This window comes from Perca flavescens, chromosome 9, assembly GCF_004354835.1.
Source record: "Perca flavescens isolate YP-PL-M2 chromosome 9, PFLA_1.0, whole genome shotgun sequence".
Classification (NCBI taxonomy): domain Eukaryota; kingdom Metazoa; phylum Chordata; class Actinopteri; order Perciformes; family Percidae; genus Perca; species Perca flavescens.
In genome coordinates this window covers 15,118,955-15,145,999 of record NC_041339.1, presented here as the reverse complement: position 1 = coordinate 15,145,999, position 27,045 = coordinate 15,118,955, and the positions used below count along the sequence as shown (strand labels likewise).

The 27,045-nt window shown below is 41.2% G+C and overlaps 1 protein-coding gene across 4 annotated transcripts in view; it reads right to left on the bottom strand.

The window, feature by feature from the left end:
* The window catches only part of colgalt2b (collagen beta(1-O)galactosyltransferase 2b), a 32,656-nt gene that overhangs the window by 1,542 nt on the left and 4,069 nt on the right, over positions 1 to 27,045 (bottom strand). Inside the window, exons 2-12 of one of the 4 annotated variants that reach the window (XM_028587466.1) lie at positions 22,991 to 23,286; positions 8,405 to 8,515; positions 8,149 to 8,266; positions 7,076 to 7,210; positions 6,777 to 6,981; positions 5,654 to 5,773; positions 5,224 to 5,297; positions 4,782 to 4,888; positions 4,177 to 4,309; positions 3,714 to 3,841; positions 3,385 to 3,591 (exon numbers count right to left, since the gene is read on the bottom strand). In XM_028587466.1, coding sequence (XP_028443267.1) covers positions 3,385 to 3,591; positions 3,714 to 3,841; positions 4,177 to 4,309; positions 4,782 to 4,888; positions 5,224 to 5,297; positions 5,654 to 5,773; positions 6,777 to 6,981; positions 7,076 to 7,210; positions 8,149 to 8,266; positions 8,405 to 8,515; positions 22,991 to 23,232 — 1,580 coding nt within the window. In that variant the 5' untranslated portion in view covers positions 23,233 to 23,286. Of the gene's footprint in view, positions 1 to 3,384; positions 3,592 to 3,713; positions 3,842 to 4,176; positions 4,310 to 4,781; positions 4,889 to 5,223; positions 5,298 to 5,653; positions 5,774 to 6,776; positions 6,982 to 7,075; positions 7,211 to 8,148; positions 8,267 to 8,404; positions 8,516 to 10,779; positions 10,817 to 11,858; positions 11,891 to 22,990; positions 23,321 to 27,045 lie in introns of those variants that run through there. The other 3 variants (XM_028587465.1, XM_028587468.1, XM_028587467.1) reach the window with 3 other exon arrangements.

The window sequence follows — 27,045 nt, the reverse complement described above, 5'->3', positions numbered from 1 at the left end:
ATTGTTAGCCGATAAGATTTGGTGGAAAAGGCTCTGCTGTTTAAGGGGGCTCTCACAAACTACAAGCAGCAATGAGGATTATCAGAGAACGAATCCCTCTCTCATACATTTTCATACAATTAAGCACATAAGGACTGATTAAGTTTTTGATGGTACTGTACACCTGTTTACATTGGATGTTCTTCAGCTGATATGCTATGAAATGCGAATGACTGATGTCACCTGGCTGCAAAGATTGATTAACAGTGCCTGATTATCAAAATACTTATCAAGTACTGTTCTGTCAACTGACTTATCAATTAATCAACCAGTTGTTTCTAGACAAAAATGCTGACATCGAGAAATGTGATGTCAGTACTCTGCCACTGACATGGTTATGATTATCAACTCACCCTGTCTATGACTGCTTTATACCAAAGTAAAGAAGGAAGGACTATGACTATTTTTTATTTTGCTTCACTGACACATCATATACTGTATTAACTGGAAGTTCTGGTGAGCATACATAGTCAATGTACCATATTTTAATTTCAACACAGACAGCAAATTTACAGGATATCAAATAGGGGAACAGGATATTCTGCAGAACAGTCATAAAAGGAATGTTTTTATCCCCATGTACAAAATCATGTTAATTAATTTTTCATTCTGTTGATCAATTTAAGTAAAGGTGAAACTTATTTATAACAATGCTAATGATCATATGTTTTAAAGGTCAAAGTGTCTAATAGCTGTCAGATATATGTCTCAAATGAAAATCACATTATTTCCCTCTGAAATGTGGTAGAATTAGAGCTGAAAGTCATTAAATCAATCAATGTAAAGTTAATAGGCTATATAGAATAGACTATTCTGCAAATTGTCATTTTCAAACAGACATGTCAATCATTATCAGGTAAAATAGGATGTAATGCTATTCTTTGTCATATATGATATTAAAGGTCCAATGTGTGGGAATTTCTCCCATCTAGCATTGAGATCATATATCGCAATCAACTGTCTCGCACCACGCAGTTCAAAGTACAGTACGTATTACAGCTACAGTAGCCTTCACGCTTCAAAAAGCCGGTTTCTTGCTCTTTTCAATATCCTTTTTCTTTTTCTGGGCAAAGAAGAAGACTCCTTTTCCTGAAATTTGGATTTTGAATACGTGTGGTCCTCCATGGAGCATCTACCCCAGTTCATGCGAATGCAAAGGCCAAAAGGAATACTTGGAATTGATGATGGTGGTAAATATTCATGAAAAAGGACAAGTTTGTGAACGGGCAACACAGATTTTGATAATGAACAACTAAACACGTTACAAACTAAAGATCTTAAGGTTTTGGACTATCGGTCAGACAAGTTGAGCAATTTGTAGACACCACGTTGGGTTCTAGGGATTATAATGATAATTTTTCACTCTTTTTTACTGTTTTATAGACCAAACGAGTATAATCGATAATGAAAACAATAGTTGCAGCCCTAAATAGAATAGAAGTATTAAGTACCAAAAAAACACAACATACAATAACATACATCAAAGCACATCAGAGTAGCATTTGAGTAAATCACAGTATACTACAGATAAAGAATATCGGAAAAAGCTTTCATCCCAGCAGATCAAAATCACATCTTCATGTGGACATATTGTGTCACATTACAAACAGCACAGAACTCTACTATCAGCCTGTCATCATCAGCCTGCAGGAGGGCCAGAGGGAGGAATGATGGCTGTTTGGGTGTGACACGTCAGCCCGGCAGCTCGTGCAGACAGAGGTCACTACATAGGTCAACTCCCCGCCGTCCAATCGGCTCTTTAAAGCCTGTCAGCGCTCCATGAGGACAGTGAAACGCTACACCTTCATTAGACAAACAAACACTCACACATGTTTTCCACGCAATGCTGCCTTTATCACTGGGTTCCCTGTCATGTAATTCTCTTCTGTTTATATGCGTTTTAGATCAAAAACTGAGTTATAAAGAAAAAGGAAGAGAAGCACTGTGTTATGGAAGACAGCAGAGCAGAGTCTCACCATACAGCCTTCCTCCCTCTAAAAACAACACATGTAACATAATATCCACAATTTAAACAGCACATAATCCTCTGCTGTTTATTTATGTAACATACAACACATTTTACATATTTTCCCAGCCTCCTTTCCACCTTTTCTGTCCATATTTCCCATTTCTTTCACTTTTGAACAAACACATTCTCTCACTGTTGAATACACACACAGTGTGTTTACCTAGTAATCTATACACTGCACACTGGACACACATCTCCATGTATTTATATAGTAACACACACACTCACACAGTGTCCATCTCTGCCCCACCCCCACGCCCAGGCCTCTATCAATGGGAATCCTGTCCCCTTCTCCAACCAGCAGGAAGAGCCATGCTGGCCCACATTCCTCAAAGAGAGAGAAGGAAGGGGGAGGAGAAGTGGGTGACACAGGGAAGGAGTAGGTGTGCAAAAAAGTAAAGGTCTGTTGAGGGGAGTGAGGGAATGTTAAAAGAAGTAAAAAAGAAACGGGGAATGAGAGGAGAGCCAGAAAAGACAGAGGGCGGACTTGAATAGATGAAAAGATAAAAACCATGGGAAGGGGAGAAGAGGTGGAGGTGGAGGGGAGCAGGGAACGGCAGGAATCCCCAAGGAGAAAAGAAAGAGAAAAGCAGGTATTGTGTGTCCTGCGCAAAGCCCCTCACCCACTGAACCCCAAGAACAATCCTTGCCCTGTGTGTGAGGGAGCACTGAAGAAAAAGAAGAAGAAAGGGGTGGTGCTGGAAAGAAAAAGGGACATAATCAGGGCAAAGGAAAAAGGATAGAAGTAGAGACGTATAGTTTGGAGTTGAACTGGACAGAGCTTGTGGTCTACCACACGAGAACAAACTAGAAAACTACACACTATCCCACTGTCTAAAATGTTGCCAGCGATCATGCATGTATGTGTCTTTGTATGGATAATTACTGTACAGTAGGTCCTTTAGTATTTCTGCACTGGTTTATTATTGCCCTCGTGTCTGTTTTTGTGCATGCACTGGATCAATGCAGGCCTGCCTGTGTTCTTTAAATATAGCTTTTACTTTTGCATCTTTGTGTTTATTTTTAATGTGGATTACCTGATATAGAGTGCACCTGCGATCATCTATTTGTGGTCCTCCTCAGTAAATATTGGTCTGTCTGTTCATAAACCAGACCGTCTAAAAGGGTCTTTCTGTCTGTGTTTGTGAACGTTATACAGTGTTACTTGTTTTTGTAGCTTTGTGGTTTTCTGCATTACATGCCTCAAATAAAGCTCCATGCCTTTGTATCACGTTATTCCTGCTACGTTATGTAAGTGCATTGCATTTATGCAGCACTGTAATTTAAAATCAAAGAAAACTGAAGTAAAGACTGACTTTGGGTGTTTGTTGAACATAATGGGCAGATACTCGTCGACGGGCAGCATCCTTTTGAAGGGGTCGGCAGCCAGTAACTTCCTGGCCCCTTGCTGGGACAGCGCATAGCCGAGCGTCCAGTAGGAGTAGTCGGCCTTGACCAGGTTGTTCACACCGTCCACAGACTGCTCTGGCTGCTGCACCTGCATACGCTTACGCCCCACGTAGCTGGAGCACAAACAGAAAGAGTGTGTTGATTTGGCTTCACACAAATGGGTGCAAACCTTTAGTTTCAACAAGCATTCATGAAATAAAAAAAGGGAGTGTGTGGTGCGGGTTGGGTTTCTTACATGAGGTCCCAGTCCAGCTGGGTTTTCTCGGTGTCATCCATTATGGCCTGGATTCGCCGTTTAAACCTGGGCTCAAACCTTACGTCATCCTCTAAAACCAAAACCTTCTGGAGGCCTTGCTCCACCACCTGATGGTCGGAAAACACACACACACACACACACACACACACACACACACACACACACACACACACACACACACACACACACACACACACACACACACACACTTTCACTTAAAATTAAAGAACAACAGCGGAGATTCTGCCAGCTGTCCAGATTGTCCCTCTCTTTTACATAATTCCTGGTGATGATTGTGCTGTGATTACGTATCTTATCTATAGTATGCATTGCACAATCATAACAACAAATGCAAATTAGAGGTGGACAGACAGACAGACTCTCTATTGAACTACACAAGCCTTCTTCCCCTTACTAGTGCGTTACTCTGCCCTGCTCTCACCTGTGTCCATATGGAGTGATGGCTGAGGAAGCAACCGATCTCCCCTCTGGTCAGGACTCGACCAGAGTAAGGGTCCTTGTAGCCCGGCATCATCTCTATTCCCAGCGCCTGCAGCTGGGACGAATTGAGAGCCCTGAGAGAGATGGAGAAGGGAAAAGAAAGGTATTCCTTATAACTATACTTTTCATTATCCAGCTGAGTCTGTCATCAGTGAGAACTTCACTGCACAACACAACAAAGTCAAATTCTGCAAGTTGCAACGAGTAATACATTTTGTCAGGAAAACAAAGGCTGGAAGAAGGATTAGGGCATTCTCAACGGTGGATTAAAGTAAGCACAGAGGAGGGAAAGTAAGTCAAGCCTAATGCTACAAACACCAAAGCTCTGTTCAGACAGGATGTTTGGATATAGAGGTCATATGTTATCTGACGTTCAGGGACCACAATTAAAGTGCATCAGATAAACTTACTTTTGTCGTGCTGCAGAATAAACTAAACTTCAAAAGACTTTATCACAGAGAGTGATAGAGAAGATTTTTTTCAGGATTAAATCAGCATTCAGGTCAGTTCATCGTCTTCATGCAGGGCTGTGTGTTTGTAACCTACTTGCCGTCCACTGCGTCTGTCAGCGTGGCATGTAGACCCAGTGAAGACATTGTTTTCAACATCCTGGTTCTTCTGTCCAGCCGACGCTTCAGGTTGATCAGGAAAATCTAAACATTTAAAAATAAATAATGGAGACATGTTCATTAAAGAGGGAAAATTTTAATTTAATCTGAAACCCCATTCTGTAAGTATATTCCAAATGTTTTTCTATTGTTTTTTTGTCACGGTTTCTCTTTGTGGAATAGGAGATGCATAATGCAAGAAACAGAGGACAGATAAAACAGAAGTTAGGGTCAGAGAGGTATGAGGTGAAGGCAAAAGACAAGGAAGAAGAACTTGGAGACACAAAAACAGGAAGTGAGAGTTGCTGATTAACAGTAAATATAAAGAGAGACAGAAGTTGAAAAGCTCCTGTTCCTCCAGGCAGAGCCAACACACTCACTTTATCAAAGCCCATGGTGTCCTGCGGTGATGGCGGAGAGTACAGGTGCTCAGAGGGCTCAATGTCGTGGTCAACTGTTGACAGACGACGAAAGGTTAAGACAGCAAAAATAGGATTAGAAAATAACTGAATTTCCTCCGGATCGTGGTGGTTTATTTAATTTAATTTATTCAAAATCTGAGCAGTGAAGGAGGGCAAAAGTGAAAGAAAGTAAGAGGGAGGTGGGGGTTGAATAAACAGGGAGAGGGAAGAGACAGATACGGAGGAGGGGGATTCAAATTAGCAAAGTGGGTTGGCAGGATGTAATCATAAAGGTTCATGGAGGTCAAGAAGGAGAAGAAACAAACCTGAGAGGTGAAGTAATCAAGGAGTCAAGGAATCAGCTGGAACATGTGTGTGTGTGTGTGTGTGTGTGTGTGTGTGTACTCACTCAAAGCCTCTGTGATGGTGTGTATGAAACTCTCGCTTTCATCTTCCACACTCTGCTGTGCTTTGAGAGGGACGGGAAGGAGACCGTAGTGTTCTCTGTTACACACATACATCTGCACCCCTGGAAGACACACACACACACGTGCACATGGTTCTATAAATAATACCCAAACATTTCAAATAAACATGCACACCGGGTCCTCAAACCTCGTCCCACATACCAAGTGTCACACTAAAGCCAACATGCTTCACAGACACTAATAAATACTCCCACGGGGAATGAACTGCTTCATGTTCATTTAAGTGTGATCTTTTGGCCATCTCATATTTTTCTTAGAATAAATAGGAAACATTTGATGCTTTGAGAGAGATGAAATACATCATGTTGACCACTGTGGACACCAGTATCCAGGCGTCACATATGTTAAACTTCAATATTCCACACATTGATAGCTGTGTTGTAATTCTGATTGAACATTAAAATTGTTTCTGCAATTTAAATTTATTAGAATTTCCTTTTTCAATCAAAGATTGATTAATTTTATATTTCATTATACTGGTGGTGCTCCGTCAGGTCAGCGGTAGGTGGTTGTCTAGTTACCCCAGAATAGGTGACTGAGCGCTGAGTACAGAGCACCGCTTCACATGGTTGAGGTTATACAAGTATTATTACACCAGGCAAACCAAATATGGGAAAAAATGGCTTAGACCTCAGAGGGCCTACAGCTAGCAACTGCCGCTCTGTAGCATGGAGCTCTGTAGCCGATGTCACGTGACCAGTTGGAGGTCTCCTAGTTTTCGTATAATATCGTATTTTTAGTGTGCATAAACACACACACACACACACACACACACACACACACAAGCACAGTCAAGACAAACACATGGATACATTTTTTCTGCTTTTGCTCATCTGCCGTAATGTCACACATTTGCATAAAACCACAAAAAAAAAGCCCTCAGCAGTGCACACATGCAGAGTAAAGACACGTTTGAAATAGACTACTCATGAATTAAGGAATTCACTGACAGTCCTCAGCTCATCTCAGTAAAGCTGCCATGTGGCATTCGCAGCCCTGCTACAAATGTGCCAGTTTGCTGTGAGTTGAGTTTTTCAAACGGACCTGCTTGACGTGCCGAGAAAGCAAACACCATGATGTCGTCAAATGCCCAGCTGTAGTCAGGGTGAGGAGGGTAGAAGGCCAGGTCCCTGCTGGATTCACGACGCAGGTCTAATAAGAAGGTGCTGTGCACCATGGGAGCAGCGAAACAGCCAAGCCGCTTCCACTCCCTGATCGGCTGGTAGTCTGGGGTTCGCTTGTAGTAACCCTGAGAGAGAGGAGGGAGATGAAGAACGAGGGTTTCAGGGAATAAATCAAGCTGAGTGGATGGACAGATGTAAGAATTTAAGTCTAACGTGTACCTGTGGGGTGATGCCACACCAGAAATTGGAGTAAAGAGAGCGAGACTCTAACATGGGAGCAGCCACTGTCAAGTTTTCAGCCATCAGCAGGTTCAGCACACGGGGGTTGGTCAACAGGTTGTCACTGTCTACAAACTAAAGAGGGGAGATGGTCTGAGTGTACAAGTCTGTCATCATATCATATACATTCTGAAACTAAATTAGAGAGCCTTGTGGTCAATCTTTAACAAACATGTCCCTTGTATCTAATTAAAAGAACACAAGTTACATTAATTTAAAGGAACAGTTCACCCCAAAATCAAAAATACATATCTTCCCTCTTACCTGTAGTGCTATTTATCAATCTATATTGTTGTAGTGTGAGTTGCTGTGGTCCAACATTGCTAGCTTGTGGAGATTATGTTATAGCAAACCGATACTGTTAGCTCACTTGAGCTAGCTAACACTACAGCTCAGCCGACGCCATTAATGTTTACATCTCACGCTGTCTTGAGCCTCTCGTCCATGAGTACGCTTCTTTCTGGGCATGATATGGTTGGCAGGTGTTGTTCGGAAGAAAGAAAATAGTTCCTACATGAAACTGTTCACAACCAAGCCTGTAGATTTTCTTGAGTAACAGTGTCAAGATTTCTGGAAAGAGACAATGCTGTTGAGTTTTTAAAAATGTATTCTTTTGGCGCTACGAGCACCACAAGACGAGTGCCATCTAGTTCCATTGTATTCAAGACACAGACATCTCTGTGGCCGATATCTCCAACACTGGGCAACTCACACCAAAACAATCTAGACTGATAAATAGCACAACAGGTAAGAGGAAAAATACGTATTTTTGATTTTGGGGTGAACTGTCCCTTTCAATGAACACAGTCTTGCTTAATCAGCATTAGAAAATTCTTTAAACGCAAATTACAAATATCAGTATTAGAAAACTAATTCACTAATAGTTCAGGCAGAGCACTGACATCACTGAATAGCAACAGCTGTTTCCTTCATGCTTTACAATCACATCAGCAGCAGCAGCAGCAACAGCAGCAGCAGCATATACAATACTCAAACAGTATCTTAAGTCTTACCAGTATGTAGTCAGCCCATCGTTCCCTGGCAGCCTTCAGTGCCGCCTGCCTCAGCTTCATCACATGGTTGAACCTTGACGGAGGCCAGTGCTTCGGACCCCACTCATCTGTGTAGGACCTGATACAGAGGTAAAAGCTAGTCATTTGGTCGTCACTATTTAACTAATTATGTGACAAAACCTAAACAAGTAAAGCCTAGAGTGCAATTACTTTGATTCATTGTTAATAAATTATTCCTGTGGGAACCGTGACTCACCTCGGCTCCTCCATGGGTCTCCACTCCACGTAGTGGTAGACACCTTGGGCTCTCTTCAGCCATTCTCTCAACATGGCAGTGGTGTTGTCCACATTATGGTCTGTTGCTGCCCTGAAACACCAACCCAGACAACACGGGATGTTATTCAAATGAACTCTTGAAACTATGCTGCCTATTTAAATGCATCTGCTAAACACTTGAGATGTAAACAGCTGTCCCTGCGCAGAAACAAACATCTTGGCACGTCAGCACTGTTTCCAGGAATAACACCCTCTGGAAAAATATGAGGATGTGAAGCTGAGTCAAACTGTCGTTAACTTAAGGTAACAAAATGTTGTTACAAAAGGCGATGTTACAAAAGGCGGCCTCAGTGTTGCAAAGCTTCCTTACTGCCTAATTAACCGCACTGCCGAAGCACAGCCAAAGTCTGAGGAGCCACAGTGCAGACAAACGTTACTCTGAGGCACTCTGGGTAGAAAATAACAAAGACAAGTAATATCAGGCACACGCTAACAGAACTGCCACGAAGATATAATTCCCTTAATCTGAATTTGAATACTTATATGTGCCATTGACCGAGTTATTTCGGCTTGTTTTTCCAGCCCCTCTGCTGTCAGGAGACAGGTCGGGGTGGTGGTCCAGCACGAGGCAACAGCTGTGAGGGAGAGTGCGTACTCTCCCTCAAAGCTGTTGCCTCGTTCTGACTCATGAAAAAAACACGAGTAAAATAAAAAGACACTGCATAAACTCCGCTACTGTGTGTTTATTTAAATATAGATAGGCCTACACCATGTAGGCCTAAGAGATTGCAATATAAGCCTGTATATTACTATTAGGACTACAGCATACATATGTCAAATGTGTATAAATTAAATAAACTTCAGCTGGAGTCCAATTTACTACGGCAACACTGTTGACCGCATCAGTGATCTCTTTCCATTCCGCATTCTTTCTACAGCCTTTAATAACAGTTTGCAAATGAACCCGACATATCAGGGTTTCAATCTCCACCTCTGAAGAGTGCCGCTTCTCAGCCGGATTACGTCTCGCCATGTCGTAAATTGTAGGCGCGAGGCCTCAAAACCGAGAATAAATTGGGGCGTGATATTTAAATTACGATCGTTTCCAGCCTCTGCATTTATCAATGTACAACCATTCTTACGCTCTAATTGGTGTGATACGAACGTTTCATAAATCACACGTGAAGCCTGTCGTAAGATGATTTCTGCGCTCATATCTGCGCTGGATTCTACGTTAGGTTGATAAATGAGGGCCACTGTGACTACTATATGTGTGTGTATATATATTTGTGCAAGTAAATTGAAAAACTGTAACTGTATCACTGTGCAGTTCCCAATCACTTCTATACGAGTTTCAGAAAAATAAATATCACTTGTCTTTGCATTTACTGTAAATTGCCCTTTAAAGTGGAAAGGTCGACAAAATGCAGAGTCAGCAGAAGTATGTACTTGAATGTGGGCATTAAACACACACACACACACACACACACACACACACACACACACACACACACACACACACACACACACACACACACTCACACACTTAGTGATGGAGTTTTCCATCGCGTGCTGTAATATTCCTCGCTGTACTCTATCCAAAATCACACCCAATTTTAGCTGGACAGAGATACAAACACACACACACACACACACACACACACACACACACACACACACACACACACACACACACACTTGTGCACCATCTACTTGTATTTTAAGTAAGATAACAGTGTTGACACTCTTCATTTACCCACATTTTGCACAAATAGCAATACAGATACATCTGTTTTCACACAGACATGCACACCTATGCTTATATAACTACACAAACTACACACGTGCACAAATCACACACAAACATGCACAGTCTTGCTTTGCACACATGGATTAGTCAGAAAGAGGCAGAGCCCTCTTAGGTGTGGAATTTCAATAATCTCCAGTCAGACAGAAAAATAACTCATCAGACATAATCACCAGCTCGAGAGGGGCCGTGAGCCTGAAGGAGACACAGCGGTCAATAATTTTAATAGTGTGTGTGTGTGTGTGTGTGTGTGTGTGTGTGTGTGTGTGTGTGCCTACACCTGCAAATGTGTGACAAAACATATGGACATTCATTTTCGTGTCCTGGGAATGTTGTTTTTACAGCAGTGTGACTGGTGATTTATCTGTCGCCCAAGTGGTAGTTTTCCATTTCAAATGTATCTTTTTGAGTGTGTGTAAAGGGTTGTGGGTATGTGTGTAAAAAGTCAAAAGTCAAAAGAGTGTGTCTGCAAGCACCTTGTGCATGCATGTTTTTTTTTATAGTGGGCTTTGAAACACCTGACTGGTAATGAGTACATCTGCACTCACATTTACATGCTTTTTCAACCGCTAAACTGCACATCGCTGGGGGGAAATAAATGTGTTCCTACACGCCATCTTCCTATGACAGTCTCGGTTCCAGGCAGGGATTAAACAGGAGGGGACTTCTGGGAAGTAAAGAGCAATATATGGTACAGCATGTGGGAACATACAGTATATAGTATAAAAGAGTATGTGTCTGTTTATGGCAGGGCTGCTTGATTATGGAAAACAATATAATCACGATTATTTCGGTCAATATTGAAATCATGATAATTTAACAGGATTACTCGTTGACTTCTGGAAAGATGTTGCAATTATTGAACTTAAAAAACAGTGGAAAAAGTTAAATAAATCAACAGCAAAAAAACACATACAACAGTGAAATTTGCCTTAATACTTGTCCTATTTAAACTTTATTTTTTTCAGAACACAAGAGAAAATAAGAGTTTACTTGCAAAACGTAATGAGCTAAATAATTGTTTTTCTCTATTATTCTGTTTTTGTGATCACTGGGAGCCAAAATCATAATCACTATTACATTTTCAATTAATTGCACAGCCCTAGTTTATGGGTATATGAGAGAGCAAGGGGTTTTGTGTTTGCATCACTTTATTTTACTGCTAAACATAAACTTAAAATGTGCAAAATGTTCTTATCGATACAGAATTAAACTTTTGGTGAATTTCTCAAAGACCTCATTAAACCCCTTCCAAACTTATAAATGATCAGACTCACTTTGTTCTACACATATATCATTAAAATGCTAATGATGCTTTTTCTTTGCCTCACAAAATCATCATGGTTAAAAATTAAATGTGGTAAGAATTACTTCAATAAAGAAGCAGATTTTGCCAATAAAAGGAAAGCTTTTACCCTAATTGTATTATGATGCTTCTGGGCCAAAACACATCTATTGAGGATGTTACATGTGACGTCAAAATGACGTAGATCTCGCTGGCGCGCCAGGAGTTAAATTGTGCGACCAGCGGTGCACGACAAAGCGGAAGCAGGAAGCATGGACGAGTTTGAGGGCAACCGGATGCCAGGACTCTCAGAGTGACTGCAAGTCTTTCTTGTAAACTTACTGGGTTAAGATGAGTTCTTTTATGGTGAATGAAAGGCTTGATCCGACGAAGTAGGTCATTGAATCAAAACACTGACGTCAATGTTGCTGCCAGTTCTGCCATTGTTTACCTTTTTCTTCTTTTTCTATACCGTAGAAATAGCAAAGTCGGTAGCCTTTCCTCATTAGCGACACCTCTGTTCAGGAGAAGACTGCAACTAGTGTCGCGACCACCACACGCGACAGGTCGGGATGGCGAGTATACCGCTTGCTTTAGGGTTCCTCCCACTGCCCAGCCCCTGTAAGCACTCAGGACTCTGTACACTGTGTATCTGCTGCAAGTTTAATCAGGCAAAGAAAACAGAATCAAATAAAGTAATCCTTGCCTTTCAATGTGCCTTATTTTGATGTGCATTTTATGCTTTCCATTATTTCCATGGGGCATCCTCTCCTCCATCTCATTTCATTTTAGACACGTTTGTCCTTCTTCAGGAGGCAACTATGTGCTCCTCAATTTCCTCTACCTTCAGGCAAGATAACCCACAGCAGCTGAACTGTATTGTACTGTGAGCTTAATGCTAGAGACTTTGCAGTTCCTGCCAAATTCTTTAGCTGTGCAAAGCTGATGTCTCTGAAACTATACAGGATTATGAATATTTGATCCAACTATGGAGACCCATCCACATCTAGCAGCATTACCTGGGTGTCTGTGAAAACAATATTGAAATGAGGATATACGGTAACTATAGTATGCCTCTCTGCACAAACATACAATATGGGCTCCCTTCTCATCATTCCATTCCTCTATATCTCTCTTTCTTGCCTTGTGCCACATCTCCTCATTCCTGTTTTGAAGTTTACAGTAAACTGCAGCCTCATTATTCTGCTGCCTGCAGCTTTGAGTTTGGGCTTCCTCTCACTTTTTCTGTCTTTATGATCAGCATCTGGACACAACATGCTTCCCCAGGCCTCACCTACACACCCAACCACTCCATCACTCTCTCTCTCTATCACTTCATAGACGTCCATTTATTCTTCCCTCGTTACTGAATCTCCTTTCACCTACTTACATGCATCAATCCCTCTTGTCATCTGTAGTCCTTGTGCTCTTCTCAAAACATCCACATATTACACCTGCCACTACTGCAGCAGCTACGAGTATTATCAGCAACATTATTTTTGTTTGTAGGTAAGAAAATTCCAAATGATCCCTTATTCAACCAATTCTTATACTGGTTTGTATTAGATATGAAAAGCACACATTCTTATATCACATTTTAAGAAAAGAAATAGCCATATTATTTTTACCACACATTTGTATATTTGCTAAAAACTATTTTGTTTGGTTAGATTGCAGTGCAGCAATCATGCGGTACTAATATGTTGGTCACATCTGCATCCCCATCACATAACATAATTATCAACCCACTCCATTACTCTCTCTGGCTTTAAGGTTATCCAGAGCAGGAGGGTGTCAGAAAACAGGGAGTGTGTCATGAAGGAGAAGGCTGACATCTGGCCTTTAAACACAGAGGCTTGTCTCTGAGTACTGGCCCTTTTAGGTAAACATGGGTCTGAAAGGATCCAGCAGGCAAGTGTAAGGTGACTGTTGATTAAATAAACGATCTAATATAGTTCCAATAACGACTGGGTGCTACATGTAATTAAGAAGCAAGAATGCCTCTTTCAGACCAGAGCGTAGATGCCTTTAAAACATAATAACTATGCCAATGTGTGTGTGTGTGTGTGTGTCTTTGTTGACTATGCAGTATAGTCTCTCCTGTGGAGGCTGACGTGGCTACAGGCCTCTTGAGGGCTTAGTAGGGCAAAGGAGAAAGAGGAGGGGGTAATGGGTAGAGAAATGGAGGGGAAAGGGAAATTCCTCATGACTCTCAGGGTCAACAAGAGTAGTCAAGGCCGGCGGGCTTGCACTTAAGTGTAATATTGGGAGAAAAAATATTCATAATGGTTAGATATAAGGAACGTCTATGTTGACTGTTGGTAGGACAAAGGATAAGAAGCCTGGCTTCCAATGTTGTATTGCAATTCACCACCCTGACGTCTACATTATTACTTTTTACTGAACATTTGCATTGGAGGAATGTAATTTCGGGAGCCTGTGCTGAAATGAGAGATGCTGCAATGGTATCTGAACAGACCATTGGCACAGAGTCACCCCCTTCTCCTATGGTATATTAAGAGAAATAGAAAAGTTTTTGGTGTATGTGCTGGCTGACCAGCCTATATGTTGCCATTAATGATTCCGTCTTTCCCACTACCATAAACTTTACATTGGAATGATGTCACGCACCTAAAAGTAGCTTTTCTAAGCTCCTGAAAAGTTTTTCATGTATTACATTTTCATTGTTAAAAAAGGGAACTTATCTGACCCTGTTTACAGTCACAGCTTTACAGAATTCTCTTTTAAAATGTTGGTCGGCTAAGTGCTTTTTGGTCGAAAAGTTACCAAATTAAGAAAGAGTGCGCTTGCAGTAATACATGCATGCCATTCCCTCTGCCCTAAGGCACCAGAAAAAGGTTTCCCTGGCCCAAAGCTTTTCAGCCATTTGGTTGCTGGAAAGAAACGTGTGTCAGGTTATGTTACTTTATGCTGATGATCTACTTTTATATGTCTTCAATCTAGTACAATCTTTCCCTGCAGTTCTAGACCACTTTCGTAAACTCTCTGGATAGAAGCTCAGTCATCATAAGAGCAAGCCTCTCCTAGTAAATTACCATATACTCTATGATTTTAGCTGGGCAGATGAGTGGGATACCATGTCATTTTTTTGGGACCAAAACCCTTAATATTTGTTCTAAAACACGTCTAGGCTATTGCTCTTTTGACATTCATGTCAATAATGGGTATTGCACGGTGTAGTTCTCTTATGGACACAAGCAACTATTTACACTATTTAAACATCCAAAACAATATCAGTCATGCAGTCATAGCAACTCATTATTTGAAACACGCTCTGGTTGTGAAAGACGGCGGAAAGAGAGTAAATAAATAGAGAGAGACAAAAAGTGGTTAAAGAAAAACTGATGGAGGAACAAAGGAAAAACATGAAAAACCTCTCATTCTCTTTACTTCGCCTTATCTACTCTCCCTTTCCAGATGAGCGTGCTCATACCAAAATGCCATTGTGTTTCAGTGTTTTGCCAACTCTATTGCTGTGCTGCCAAGCTCTGATAATACTGCTGGAATTGCGTTGGAACACATGGGGCTGGAGCCAGGAACAATCATTTTCACTCCAGGGGTAGAGAGAGATAGCTCAAAAAAGGCTCAGGGATTGGAAAGCCAATTCTCTTTGTTTACTGAAACTTGATTGAACAGATATGTCGGGTCTACAGAGAAAACCTTCCCATGAGTACCTTCTTGCTACAGGGCAGAGAGGATGGGGCTGGACTGTTGGCAGGTACAACATCGTCAGCTGCACTTCTTCAGCATTACAGAGTTTGCTGGTTAAGGCTCAGTAATAGGCTGGCAAAGATTAGGCTCTACAGTCAATGTGTTTGGAAAATGGAAATTGGGCCACTTAGTAATTTCTATTCACCTCGTCATTACATGTGAAATGTCTTTATTTCCACTGATACCCTGGAGCTATATGAGCAGTATAAAAAATGTGACTCAGCGATTGGCGGACTTTCTCTCAGCAGAGTTGCTTCAAGGTGCTGCCAGATGTGCTCTGACTATTTTATCTGAAGCCATCTGAAATTCAACTTAAACAAGTCGTGTCTGTAAATGGGCGGGTGGTCTGTAAAATGTTCCAAATTGGTGAAGATATGGTCAGCTATCTAAGTTTGTATGAGGTGTGTACAACATCAGTTTTTTCAAAGCAAATTGTGCTCTAGTACAGAGAGAAGAGACACGCATCTCCTTCTGCTCCAGTGAAGTTTGTGTCATTAGGAGCTGCTTCTCTGGGAAATATCACCCTGTGTTTCTGGACATTATGTCAAATACCTGAGCAGATGTTAAAAAGACCTTTTTAGTTTCCCACGGATTGGATGTGAATGCAGAATACGACTCCTCAGGTGATAATGATTGGGAGGTCAGAGGTGATTTTGGCATTTTACTCAACATATGGAGGTTCTGGCTCACTGTCAGCCTTGTGAGGTAACTGGGGAAGTGAATGGAAAACAGGGGCTGAGCCAGTGAATCAGAGCAGAAACACACACCCATTATGTGTGTAATAACATTCAAACACACACATATGTGAAAAGGGACATATGTGCTTGCACATTCATACACATACAAGCACCAGAACAATGAAGATAATCAAACACACTCATTTTAGCACAGAGTGCCAGTACTGTGATTTAATACGTATTGACACACACCAAAGGCATATGCTGCTAATCATTCGCAAATGCCCATATCGGCACCAGATAACACACAATAGCCTATCCCATTCTGATAATTTTTTCCGTACACTTGGATAAACTACTCTCCAAAAATGGCCAAACTCACAGTGTAACAAAACCAGGAACAATTTGTGTTTCACTGTTGCATTCCCACGTAGGAATGGAGCCCAAGGTAACACACCTGGATTGGGGGAACTCCTCGGGCAATAATCCAACATCACAAAACTGATGACCTTTCAAGCCTGTGTGATTCTTTCCATTTTCTTCAGTTTAAATATCTATCAGAGGGATTAAAAAATGAGGTACAATAGGTACAATTTGCTTAGTAAATAACAGCTAACATGTAACAAATTTATGTTTAGAATAGACAAATGACGGACAAATGTGTATTTGCTATAGTTAAATCTAAGACTTGCATGGAAATAATATTACAGCAGGATAGACCATCACATGATCCATATGATTGAGGATATTTAAACCTGCAACAAGCTGGGAAATTATATATCGCCCAGCCCTAGCGGATGCCAAGATTTATTTTCAACAAAATAAGAGGAGAACACTGGATTTACAGGATAAAATCCGCCAGGCAGTGTAAAAAACAGCATGAATTCTGCATAATTGTACCTCGGGATACAGATAACAGCAGCCTCGCCCTCACTACTGGACGCGGTGTCCCTTTTTTCCATGAAGTAAAATTTGCAGTCGGTTTCGAACGATTTAAAATGAAGATGTGCTATTATGGTATTTCCTGTACAATGAATTTGTTATGACCAGTTATGTTTAGCAACTCTTCTAAACTTTTAGCTGATGGCACACAGTCATGTCAGGATACTTAAAGGGGCTGTATGCGCTGAATATCGAGTATAGCCCCTTTAAAAAAAAAAAAATAATGCATCCATAAACATTACACAGAAAGTCTTTATCAGAGATGATTTATATGGTCAAAATATGTAAATAGGTCAAATGAGATTCACTCTGGCCAGCAGTCTGAGCAGTTAACCAGAGGGGCACCTAGGCCAAGCAAATAAACATGAAACATTGACAAACTATACTACATATCCTGGTACAAAAAGGGTTTTTAAAAAATGTAATTTGGCACTTGGTGCAAGACGAACATGCCACTGCAAAGCACAACACTGCAGTCAGCATAAACCATACAGTCAAAAAGACCTTTACTCAGCATTCAAGTCTGATTTTTCATGGTTCATTTATTGCTGCGTAACTAGGTGCACTTGTCAAAATAACTTAAATATTGTTTAGGTCATGTTACGTCATATTACATGGGGCCAAATCCTTTCTATCAAATTCTTGAGAGAATCTGGATTCGGTACAGGATACATTTACATAAACTTCTGTGTCTGACAGGAGCACAACTGTCACTGAGGCATTCAGCCGGTACACATTTGGGCAAATGTGGAAAATTCTTAACTTATAGAGTCACATCATACCTTGGGGTGCATGAGGATTTATAGTGGTTGTACCAGCGGTTGTATAATAATAGATATGGTTGGTTGTTAAAAGTGAAAAATTCATAAAAGAAATTCATTCAAACGTCCATCCTCATCCCTGCATTGTCATTATAAAGTACAATGAAAGTCATAAATATGATATAAGTGGTTATATGATTAATGAGTAAATAAACAGCATGACATTATGGCCGATGATGTCAGCGCTCTGACATCCTCTTCATGGCTCAGTCTTCTCTGACAAGTCCACAAATCATCATCTCGATATCCAGCACAGCACCTGGGAATGCACTTCCCCACATGAACACTGCCGGCGGGCAGTAAGCAGCAGGCGGCCAGCAGTGTGAGGAGCAAAGTAATAATAGGCTGGCCTAAACTTAAGAGAGAATTGTCTGCATTGTGCCTAACATGTTAAGACAAACACAAAGTTTACTGCTTATGAAATCCTCTATGATTTCCTTTGAAGTTGCTTACTAAAAACAGTAACTCCTAGAAGCAGGGCACAAAACACAACTGTTAGCTGGCAAAAGATAAAAGCTGTTGAATTCTCAATTTAACCTCTTACTCATGGGGAGTCCAGTCAGCCATAAGATAACGTTACTATGAGGAACTATGTAGCCTTGGTTGCATATCCCTTTCTCTATATTTCCATTCCCTCTCCACTCCACTGTTATGCATTTCATGTGTTTCTTTCTTTTCTGTGTGTTTTTTTTTCTTTATGTGAAAATGTTAGGACATTTTGTGAAATGCGCTTCTTGGCTTTCTTGCAGGGAAAGATGAACTGTTAAATTAAAAGATAGATACCCCTCTTATATCTGGCCATTAGATGGTTAGCTTAGTTTAGCACACACACTGGAGTCTCCACTGGCTGCCTGGTAACCTCAACCCACCTGTAACCACAACTTTAGTTTAGTTTTACACTTTTTTGTATTGGTTTTTGTATGAATTAAATAAAAAAGCTTACTAATACTAACAAGCTAGTTAGTACGCTTTGTGAGGTGCTGGCAAGGGGGTAAGCTTCGCTTCAGAACTCGAGCCATCATGGCGCCAATTTGTTGCTAACTGGCCATCACCTCCTGTTAGCATTCCGCTGACCACCCTTTTTTTTTTACGTCACTTGACTGCGAATAACTTTACATCTAAAGCGTTTAAAGACTCTTTTTGTCCGTTGTTTAGTTCCAAAGAAACACGACAATGTATAAAAGGCTCTATTACCTTGTACCTCACGTTATGGCTCCGTAGCAGACGTTTTTGTAAAAATAGGCTAACGATTGTGTCATAACCAAGTGACTTACTGTCGCATAGTAGAGGAATTACCGTATAGTACAGGAGAAGCTCGCAGGCAGTTTCGACTTACATGAGATGTTTAGGTTTAATTACTAATGTTAACTAGCATGTTAGTGATCAATAATTAGCCTGTGCCCATGTTATCTCCTTACATACACCTACAGTCTCCGTATCTGTAAGATTGGGAATGATTGAGATTTCTCTCGGCACAGCTACCAGAAGACTTACAACTTTTAGACACGTTGCTCACGTCACATTCTCTCAGTTGGAGGCTGCGCAGTAAAGCTGGCCATCACCGGAAAAGTGCTTCTAATAGCCTTCACTGGTCTCCGTCCAGAGCAACGGGGTCTGTTGGTCCATTATATACTGTCTATGGGTGCTGGTAGGCAGATTGTTTTACTTTAGCTTACTTGAGCCAGGCTAGCTGTTTCCCGACTTTATGCTAAGCTAAGCTAAGCTAACCTACTGCTGACTGTAGCTTCATACACCCTTGACAGGCAACAACATTGACATTTCCCTGTCTCATAGCAACTACTGGGTACTATTGCAAATCTCAGTCAGTCTGGCTCTTTCACTGTACAGGTTATTAATTAGCCTTTCTGGAGAACAACATGAGTAGTCTGGCCCTGCCTTACAGTTCACTGCTGTTCTGTCAGGACAGGAGCAGCAGCAACAAAACAAAGGGAGAGAGCAGCGTACTCATGGTCAAGCTACTGTGGGAATGTGTATTAACCAACCTGCTAAATGCCCTCTGGGTAATTTCCTAACATGGTTGACAACCTTCTCGCTGCCCGACCATCCCCCTCTTTCTCTAATTCCCTGCATTCTTTCATTCTTTAACAGCAGTGTGAGAGTCTTTCTCACCACTCTGCCACTTCTCTGTCAGACTTGCACCCACTTGCAGAGGGAAAACTTCTAAAGGAAAATTTTACTGACCATCCTAACTGTCAGCGTGAGTCAGGGGCTGCAGTAACAGGGCGGAGAAGACCTGACCTGGGTGATCAGTGCAGATTATCCTCAGACCGGCCAAAGCCTGTCCAGATATTTGGAAACATGCATGATTTTGTCAACTAGCCGGGTTGTTAATCAGTTTAAGACTTGTCATCGTGTCAGTTCAACAACAGTTGCTCCCATGTAGATTTCCACATTACATTTATTAAGGAATGCTGTATTTCTCATTGCAAATCTTGTATGAAAATGGTAATATAGACTGTCCGAATCATTTCAGATGGCTTTGAAATTACAAATTAGGTGAAATAAGTCTACAAAACTTTGTATTATGCTTGTAATGGAATGTAAATGCAAGCGTATTTACAATGAAGACAAAAAATAGACTTATAGAGTAAATTGTCCTGGATCAAAGGCGAAATGAAGACAAATCAGGTAGCATAAGATCTCTTCAGTTTTTCCCCCGCTATGTATTGTGCACTGCATTTGCTAAAGACCAGAGAGGGAACTTAAGTTAACTTTTCTAACCACAGAACGTCCTACAACTGTTCATCGCTGTAACCTTTCTTTATGTTTCATAATGCATGCACATTCACACAGATGCAGCACATCCAAAAAAAACAAAACATTTCCTGGTCAAACTAGAGCACAATCTGGAGGTTAAAGGGGGAGCTGGGTTCCTGCTGTTGCTGTTGCTGCACAATTAAGTGTCACTCCTTTTTTATCACCACCCTGATTATTATGTTTAATCATCTACATCCTTCTTCTCTACTCCTGTTTGCTCTGTCTCCCTTGGATTGCATTTTTGAAATGAGTAGTGGGGAGGAAAAACAGTCCTCTGTTCTGCTCAGACCTGAAGCTCCAGACAGGAACTAGAGGGAAGAACATTGTGTCCCCGCACAAAAACTGGAGCTTCATAGTCAGACACTGTTGGTATTGTCTGTTTCTTCTTGATCGTTTTTACCAGAACTTTACATCAGTCTGCCCATATCTATCGAGATAAACTGTTCCTGGCCTAAGCTGTTGATAGTAGTAAAGTGGAGAAACCTAGTTGCTTTATGGGTAAAGATGGTGTTTCATGTAACCGCAAAGTTTTTGGCGTGAGCCCAGCTGGACACCCTCGTCTCACGTCATCCCCCTCTCTATGTTTCCCCCGAGCTTCTGTAGCGGCAAATAAAGACAAAAATGCTATACAATTATATTTCAGTAGTTGTAATGTTAAATTATCTTGAAGTAAAATGTAACTGGATTGGCTTTACACCTTTACTACTTCTCACACTTAAGCTGTAGTTGTCATGATTGTCATATTACAATCACTTAGTGCTCTGTAACACACTGTGAAATGCTATAATGTGGATTTAAGGTTTGAGTTAGGTTTGAATTACAATTTGGCATTTATTGGGTGGTCTGGCTTACATGTTGGGCAGTAACGATGATCACAAAAAGAAACAAAAAGGCACAGAGCTGTGTAAGCTATGTTGAGTATATTTTCTTAACCAATTTAGCCACAAAAGCCAATTAAGTTTTTTACACTGAGAAAGACCGTCACCGCCACTCTTTTTCTACAAATGTATAATTACCTGCCACAGAAACAAATCACCACCACATACTACAGTGCACTATTCAGAAGTTCTTATTTTCATCATTTAATGGCTTCTGGGACGACCCTCATACTGCACACACACTTTTCTCAATGTTGGCTCATATGTGTTCACTAATAATCTTACCGGATTTAAAGCATATTAACTCTTATACAAACATCAGAATACTTCATTACCCAACTGTCCCACAGTAGAGGAAAGACCTTAGGCTGTGCTTTGGCCACTGAAATAAAATTGATTGCCTAAATAAAACAGTCCTGTGTTAGAGGCTGATGACTGGGACCTTGTTATGTGTATGGTTATGTGCCCTTATTCTCTTATTATAAAGTTCTATGCCAGGGACACTTTTCTGTTACAACAAACATACTTGGACTGATCTGCCTTAATTATACACTGTGATTCCCCCCTTGGCTGCACTGACTGCAGGGTAGAGAGATGCCACTCATAACTGATGGGGCCCTTCCAACAACTCACAAAGCCATGTTAGCTCAGTCAATTTGCTCCAGAGGGCAGGGCCTCCTCTTTGTATTCAGTTTCTCCAGGGTGCATGTGTGTGTTTTGGTGAGGGTTTCTGAATTAGGAACAGACAGTCGCTGCGCAAACAAAAGCACGATATTCAACAAAGGAAGGGTGGGAAACAGAAGTACAAGAATGCCAGCCAGGGGAAATCGTTGTAAACATCCACCACCAGAGATGCATGTAACAATTAGGTCCTCCATTTCACATTCTTCAAATCTTCACTTTGATATCAACTCTGCCCCTATAGACAGACAGACAGACAGACAGACAGACAGACAGACAGACAGACAGACAGACAGACAGACACACACACACACACACACACACACTTAACGCATGACTTCACAGAACTCCTGCTGTCAGACCAACTCAATGTCTCCTGTCATCCCCTCACCTGCAGGGCCCCTCTTATCTCAGTCTGCTCGTATGAGACCACATAGAGTAGAGGACCCTACCTGGGGTGAGGCCCCCCTTTCATACCTGACACCCCTGCTGTTTTAAAGTCCTGTTTCCGCTGGTTTGTGCTGAATCAGACGGAGGGAACCGTGATTAAGGGTTAAGCCTAACCCCTCATGCACAGTAGCTCTTTCATCTTTTCTCACAGTGTGCAATTTGGATACCGGCAGACACGCGAGAGGTAAGTAGCCTACATCGTAAAACGCAGCAACAGGTCTGCGAGCCCATACTGACAATCTGTTATTATAATTAACACGGACACACGCTGATTTCCGTTACAGCAATGCGCCACTGCAGATCACTGTCCATTTCATGCACTGTACTCTGAAAGCCTGTCCTTGAAATGCACATTTGAAACTATGATAAAAATGGATATATAACTCTTTAAAAAGTAGCCTACTCAATCTTGCGGGATATATATTTGCACAACCTTGTTTAAAGACGCATTGTAAAAGTTGGGCAAAGCCTGTGAACTCCATCCTCTACTACATCCCTGTTTGTGCGTCTCTCACCAGATAGCTATGCGCTCCTTCGGGTACTCCAGCCTCTCGATGCAGCCCAGGTAATGTGGCAGGCTGTGCGCTGCGTTGCGAGCCACAATGGCGATCATAACCTTCGGTTTAAGCAGAGTAGACTCGGGCTTGAACTGCTCTTGCTCCTGCACCAGGGACGTCAGCTCCGACACGCCGCCGGGCACCGCAGCGGCCAGCAGCGCCCACAGTACACCGACTCCCACGGCCCCGACCGCCCGCATCTTCGCTTCCAGATTCCGCCGTGAGTCGTCCGAGGTGGACCTGGAGTCCTGACCCTGAGCGAGAGAGAAATGTGAGTGAGCGAGGGAGGGAGGGAGCGAGGGAGTGAACCACGGTGGGAGGGGGAGAGAGGAAGGAAGGTAACATTGGGAGAGAAGCTGGTGGAGGGCTTCCTCTTCTACCCCTCCTACACCCCTGCTGATGGCTGTGGAGCTTTGTGCCCAAATCTTCCTTCTCCTAATAATAAATTGTCCAAACAAAATAAAAAAAATAAAAAAATCGCTCATGAACACACCAACCACAAATGATTCAATGTTTGAACTGGATAGTAAATGGATGTTTCTGTCTGTACTTTGCAAACAAAATGTGAAGGACACCGTGTTCTAAATCATTCCCCATGATGCCTGTCTGTAGTCTGTTTCTCTCTTCTTAGTTCTTCTACTTCCTGCACGTGTCTTTACTTTTCCATGCCTTCTCCTCTGACAGCCTCTTGGATGCTGCGGCTGCTCTGACATCAACCTTCAGCCAGACTGCTGCACTTCTTCTTGTTTTTTTCAAACAAGCTTCTGTACCAACACAACTGTACTTTTGTTACAGTAACAATTTGATTTGCATAAAGTGGGTACATTTTACTTTAACCTCCCTGTTTATCATCTGTAAGCAGTAAAAATTAAATACATTCTTGATAGGACATTGCAGTGCATTCATAAGCAGATATAAGCACATTTCTAAGTGTGTATTAATTTAATGTGTTATAATACAGTATATTGTCATTCATTATCTGTTTATATACAAAATACAGTTACAGATGTTTCAGATGTTTCAGCTAATATAATGATGTTTACACAGAGGAGTTAAAGTAGTTAACAACTACATCAATAAACACCAAAAAAAATATCTTATATCTGCTTATAACTACATTATAGCTGGTGGTTAAAATGCTATGATAACCTAAATGAACAACAGTGTGGTATACACCATGTACTAAATGTGTATACTTCGTATGCATGTTAAATGGGGGGTGTGTTACAATAAGGTGTTACCCAAAAAGGAATGAATAATGCAGGTGACATCATATTATATAATGCTAAAGGGAGAGTTGCACTATATCCAATTTTACAACAAAACGTGATGCATGGTTTTCACAGGACAGTGACAATATCATATTACATAATTACAGGAGTGTGAACTTGAGTTGAGAGCAAAACAATACACCATGTAATCTAAAACTATGAAGAAATACTGTAAATTGTAACTAACCAAGACGAGTGAGACAATTCAAAAGGAAGATGTAAGAGGATACACATGATAAATTGGGGAACATATCATTTTTCCTTCTTCTTTCAGGAGGAAAATAAAATAAAATTTCAGGTCTAAAAGTGTGCATGAATTTACTGATAACATCAACAGTACCTGCGGATGAAAAAAAAGGCAGTGGCATAAAACACTGAACAATCAAAACAAATCCTCTAACTAGCGCATGGCAGAATAAAACATTCCAAACCAATATGACACCACGCCACAAACATTTAACCATAATGGCAACAAAACACTTAAGAAGCTCCACTTCTAAACTTTGCAAAGAAAATCAGAGTTCGCTGTAAATGCACTGCTACAGTATGCAAAGTTCATAGAAAACAGCCCACAAATATATATGTCTAGCTCCAAAAGTTGGCATCTATGCTCTCAATGCTATGACAGTATTATACTGCATGTTCTTATATGATTACAGTAAACTTTGGTAACCTTTTTTAATTATAGTGCAGTCACAGCAAAGGCAGATGGGCAAAGCCAGCTTACTTCTGTCCCTGTCTCGACTCGACTTTGTTTATTTAAGCTAGGATCTCTGCCACTTGGTAATGTTTTCCCTCTTCGTTGAGGTAATGAGAGTACTCTGCCATGTTCTTTGTTGCTGGATGCTCTTAGTCACCGAGGATGAGAGACAGACAGAGAGAGCAATCATTTCAGTATGTCCAGGTACACCATTAGCTCCCTCTAGTGCTTTCCCAACGACAGTTAAGATGTGTAAAACAAAACATGAAGGAAGGCGCCACAACATCACAACCTTCCTACACACACTTGTGCCCAAACTTGGATCCCCAGATAACACTGAAAATTCCCAAAGAACTTTACTCAGGAAATGTTTGCTTTTATTCCTGCACACAGCTGTTTAAAGCTAAGATCAGAGATCAGGATCATCAACAGTCCACAGCTGACAGGGGATGTCTGACTGTGTTATGATTTGCTGAGAGGCACGTAAACAGTAACTTCTGGGGCCAAACTCCGGTCAAACTGGACTTTGAATGTTTACCTTTCAAACTAAAATGAAAGGAAAATGCATATAAATAAATTACAAAACTATAACTTTACCTTGTGTGTAAGTTACTCTGTACTTTCTGCTCAGTTCCCAAAAACAACCTCACCCTGTTGGCTCAGTGTCAAGCTTCAACACCGATACATTTTCATTATTCAAATGGCTCGTGCACTCCATCTTTGTTCATAGCAAAACATCTGCTTTGTAATTTTGGTTGCATAATTGACATGCAGCCATTTGTCTCTCTGTAACTGAACCATGGATGACAGATTTTTAGTTATGTTTGAGATAAATGTATGTTTTAAAGACTGCCAAGCTTTTGGTTTGTTGAACTGTGGTTGCAAGGCAAGGGTAGATATATGCTTTAAATAGCAGGGTAAATCCTTCATAACAAGGTTCAATAAATAGAGAAATATATAAAAGAAAAACCTCCATGATAAATATGTACCAATTGTTGAATTTTTTGTGTGAAAGTAGACATGAAAAAATGTAGATAGCTAAAGGATTGTGGCACTTCTTTATAGGTTTATTTCCAAAGGAAACAGCCAGATGATTAGTTTTCTATAAAATTAAACATGATGTTAACTTGATGTAAACAAAAAACATGAGATATTAGAGAAACAGCACATACAATCACACAGGCTCAGTGGAAACAAGTGATGTCCAGAGAGAAAAGGCCTGCACTCTGATGTTTGTGTGTGTGTGTGTGGCAGTGAGTCGCCTAGGACTTTGTGCCTCCTTCATGGCTGTCAGAGTGATGTACAGCTCTAAAAGATAGTGCTTGATCATGCAGAGCGCTCTCCAAGAGAACTCTGTACATGTGCATGTGTGTAAGCGTTATGGAAATGCCCGGACCAGCAGATGGTGCTCTTGTTTTATCCTGAATATCTCTCTTTTGCTCTCACACACACACACACACACACACACACACACACACACACACACACACACACACACACACACACACAGTGTTAGAGAAAACCAATCATCCGGATCAGATGATTGAGACTGTTGTGTCACTAAACAACTCTTGACACTGCTGCACAGCCACAGTCTACTCAGTGGGCTCAAGTCACCAGGCTTGCTGCTTGCTCAGCTAATGTGAATTTGGCAGACTGCAGTAAAATACAATACGAGTGCAGAACCATAAAGCATCCAGGCTCTCTGGCTATCCATTTCAAAACACTGCTGGTCACTTCAGTGATGCAAAGAATTCACAAACATTTCGTCAAATTGTGCTCTTGATGTAAGGTAGATGCATCCAGAAGGTTGCATAGTCCTTAATACATGTAGATAAAACATGGTGTGTTTACAATGAACAATTAGCTTCCTGGGATTAAAGTAGGTCACTTCTTGTGGATGTGTGGCATGAATACAAATGCTTTCATTTCTACCTTCCTAAAGCCTTGGTCCCGCCCTCATGTGAGTTGCTTCTTTGCCAAAGTAATCCAGAGTATGGATCTGCATGGAAAGGCTTTACATACAAATGGAGGGAGGGACA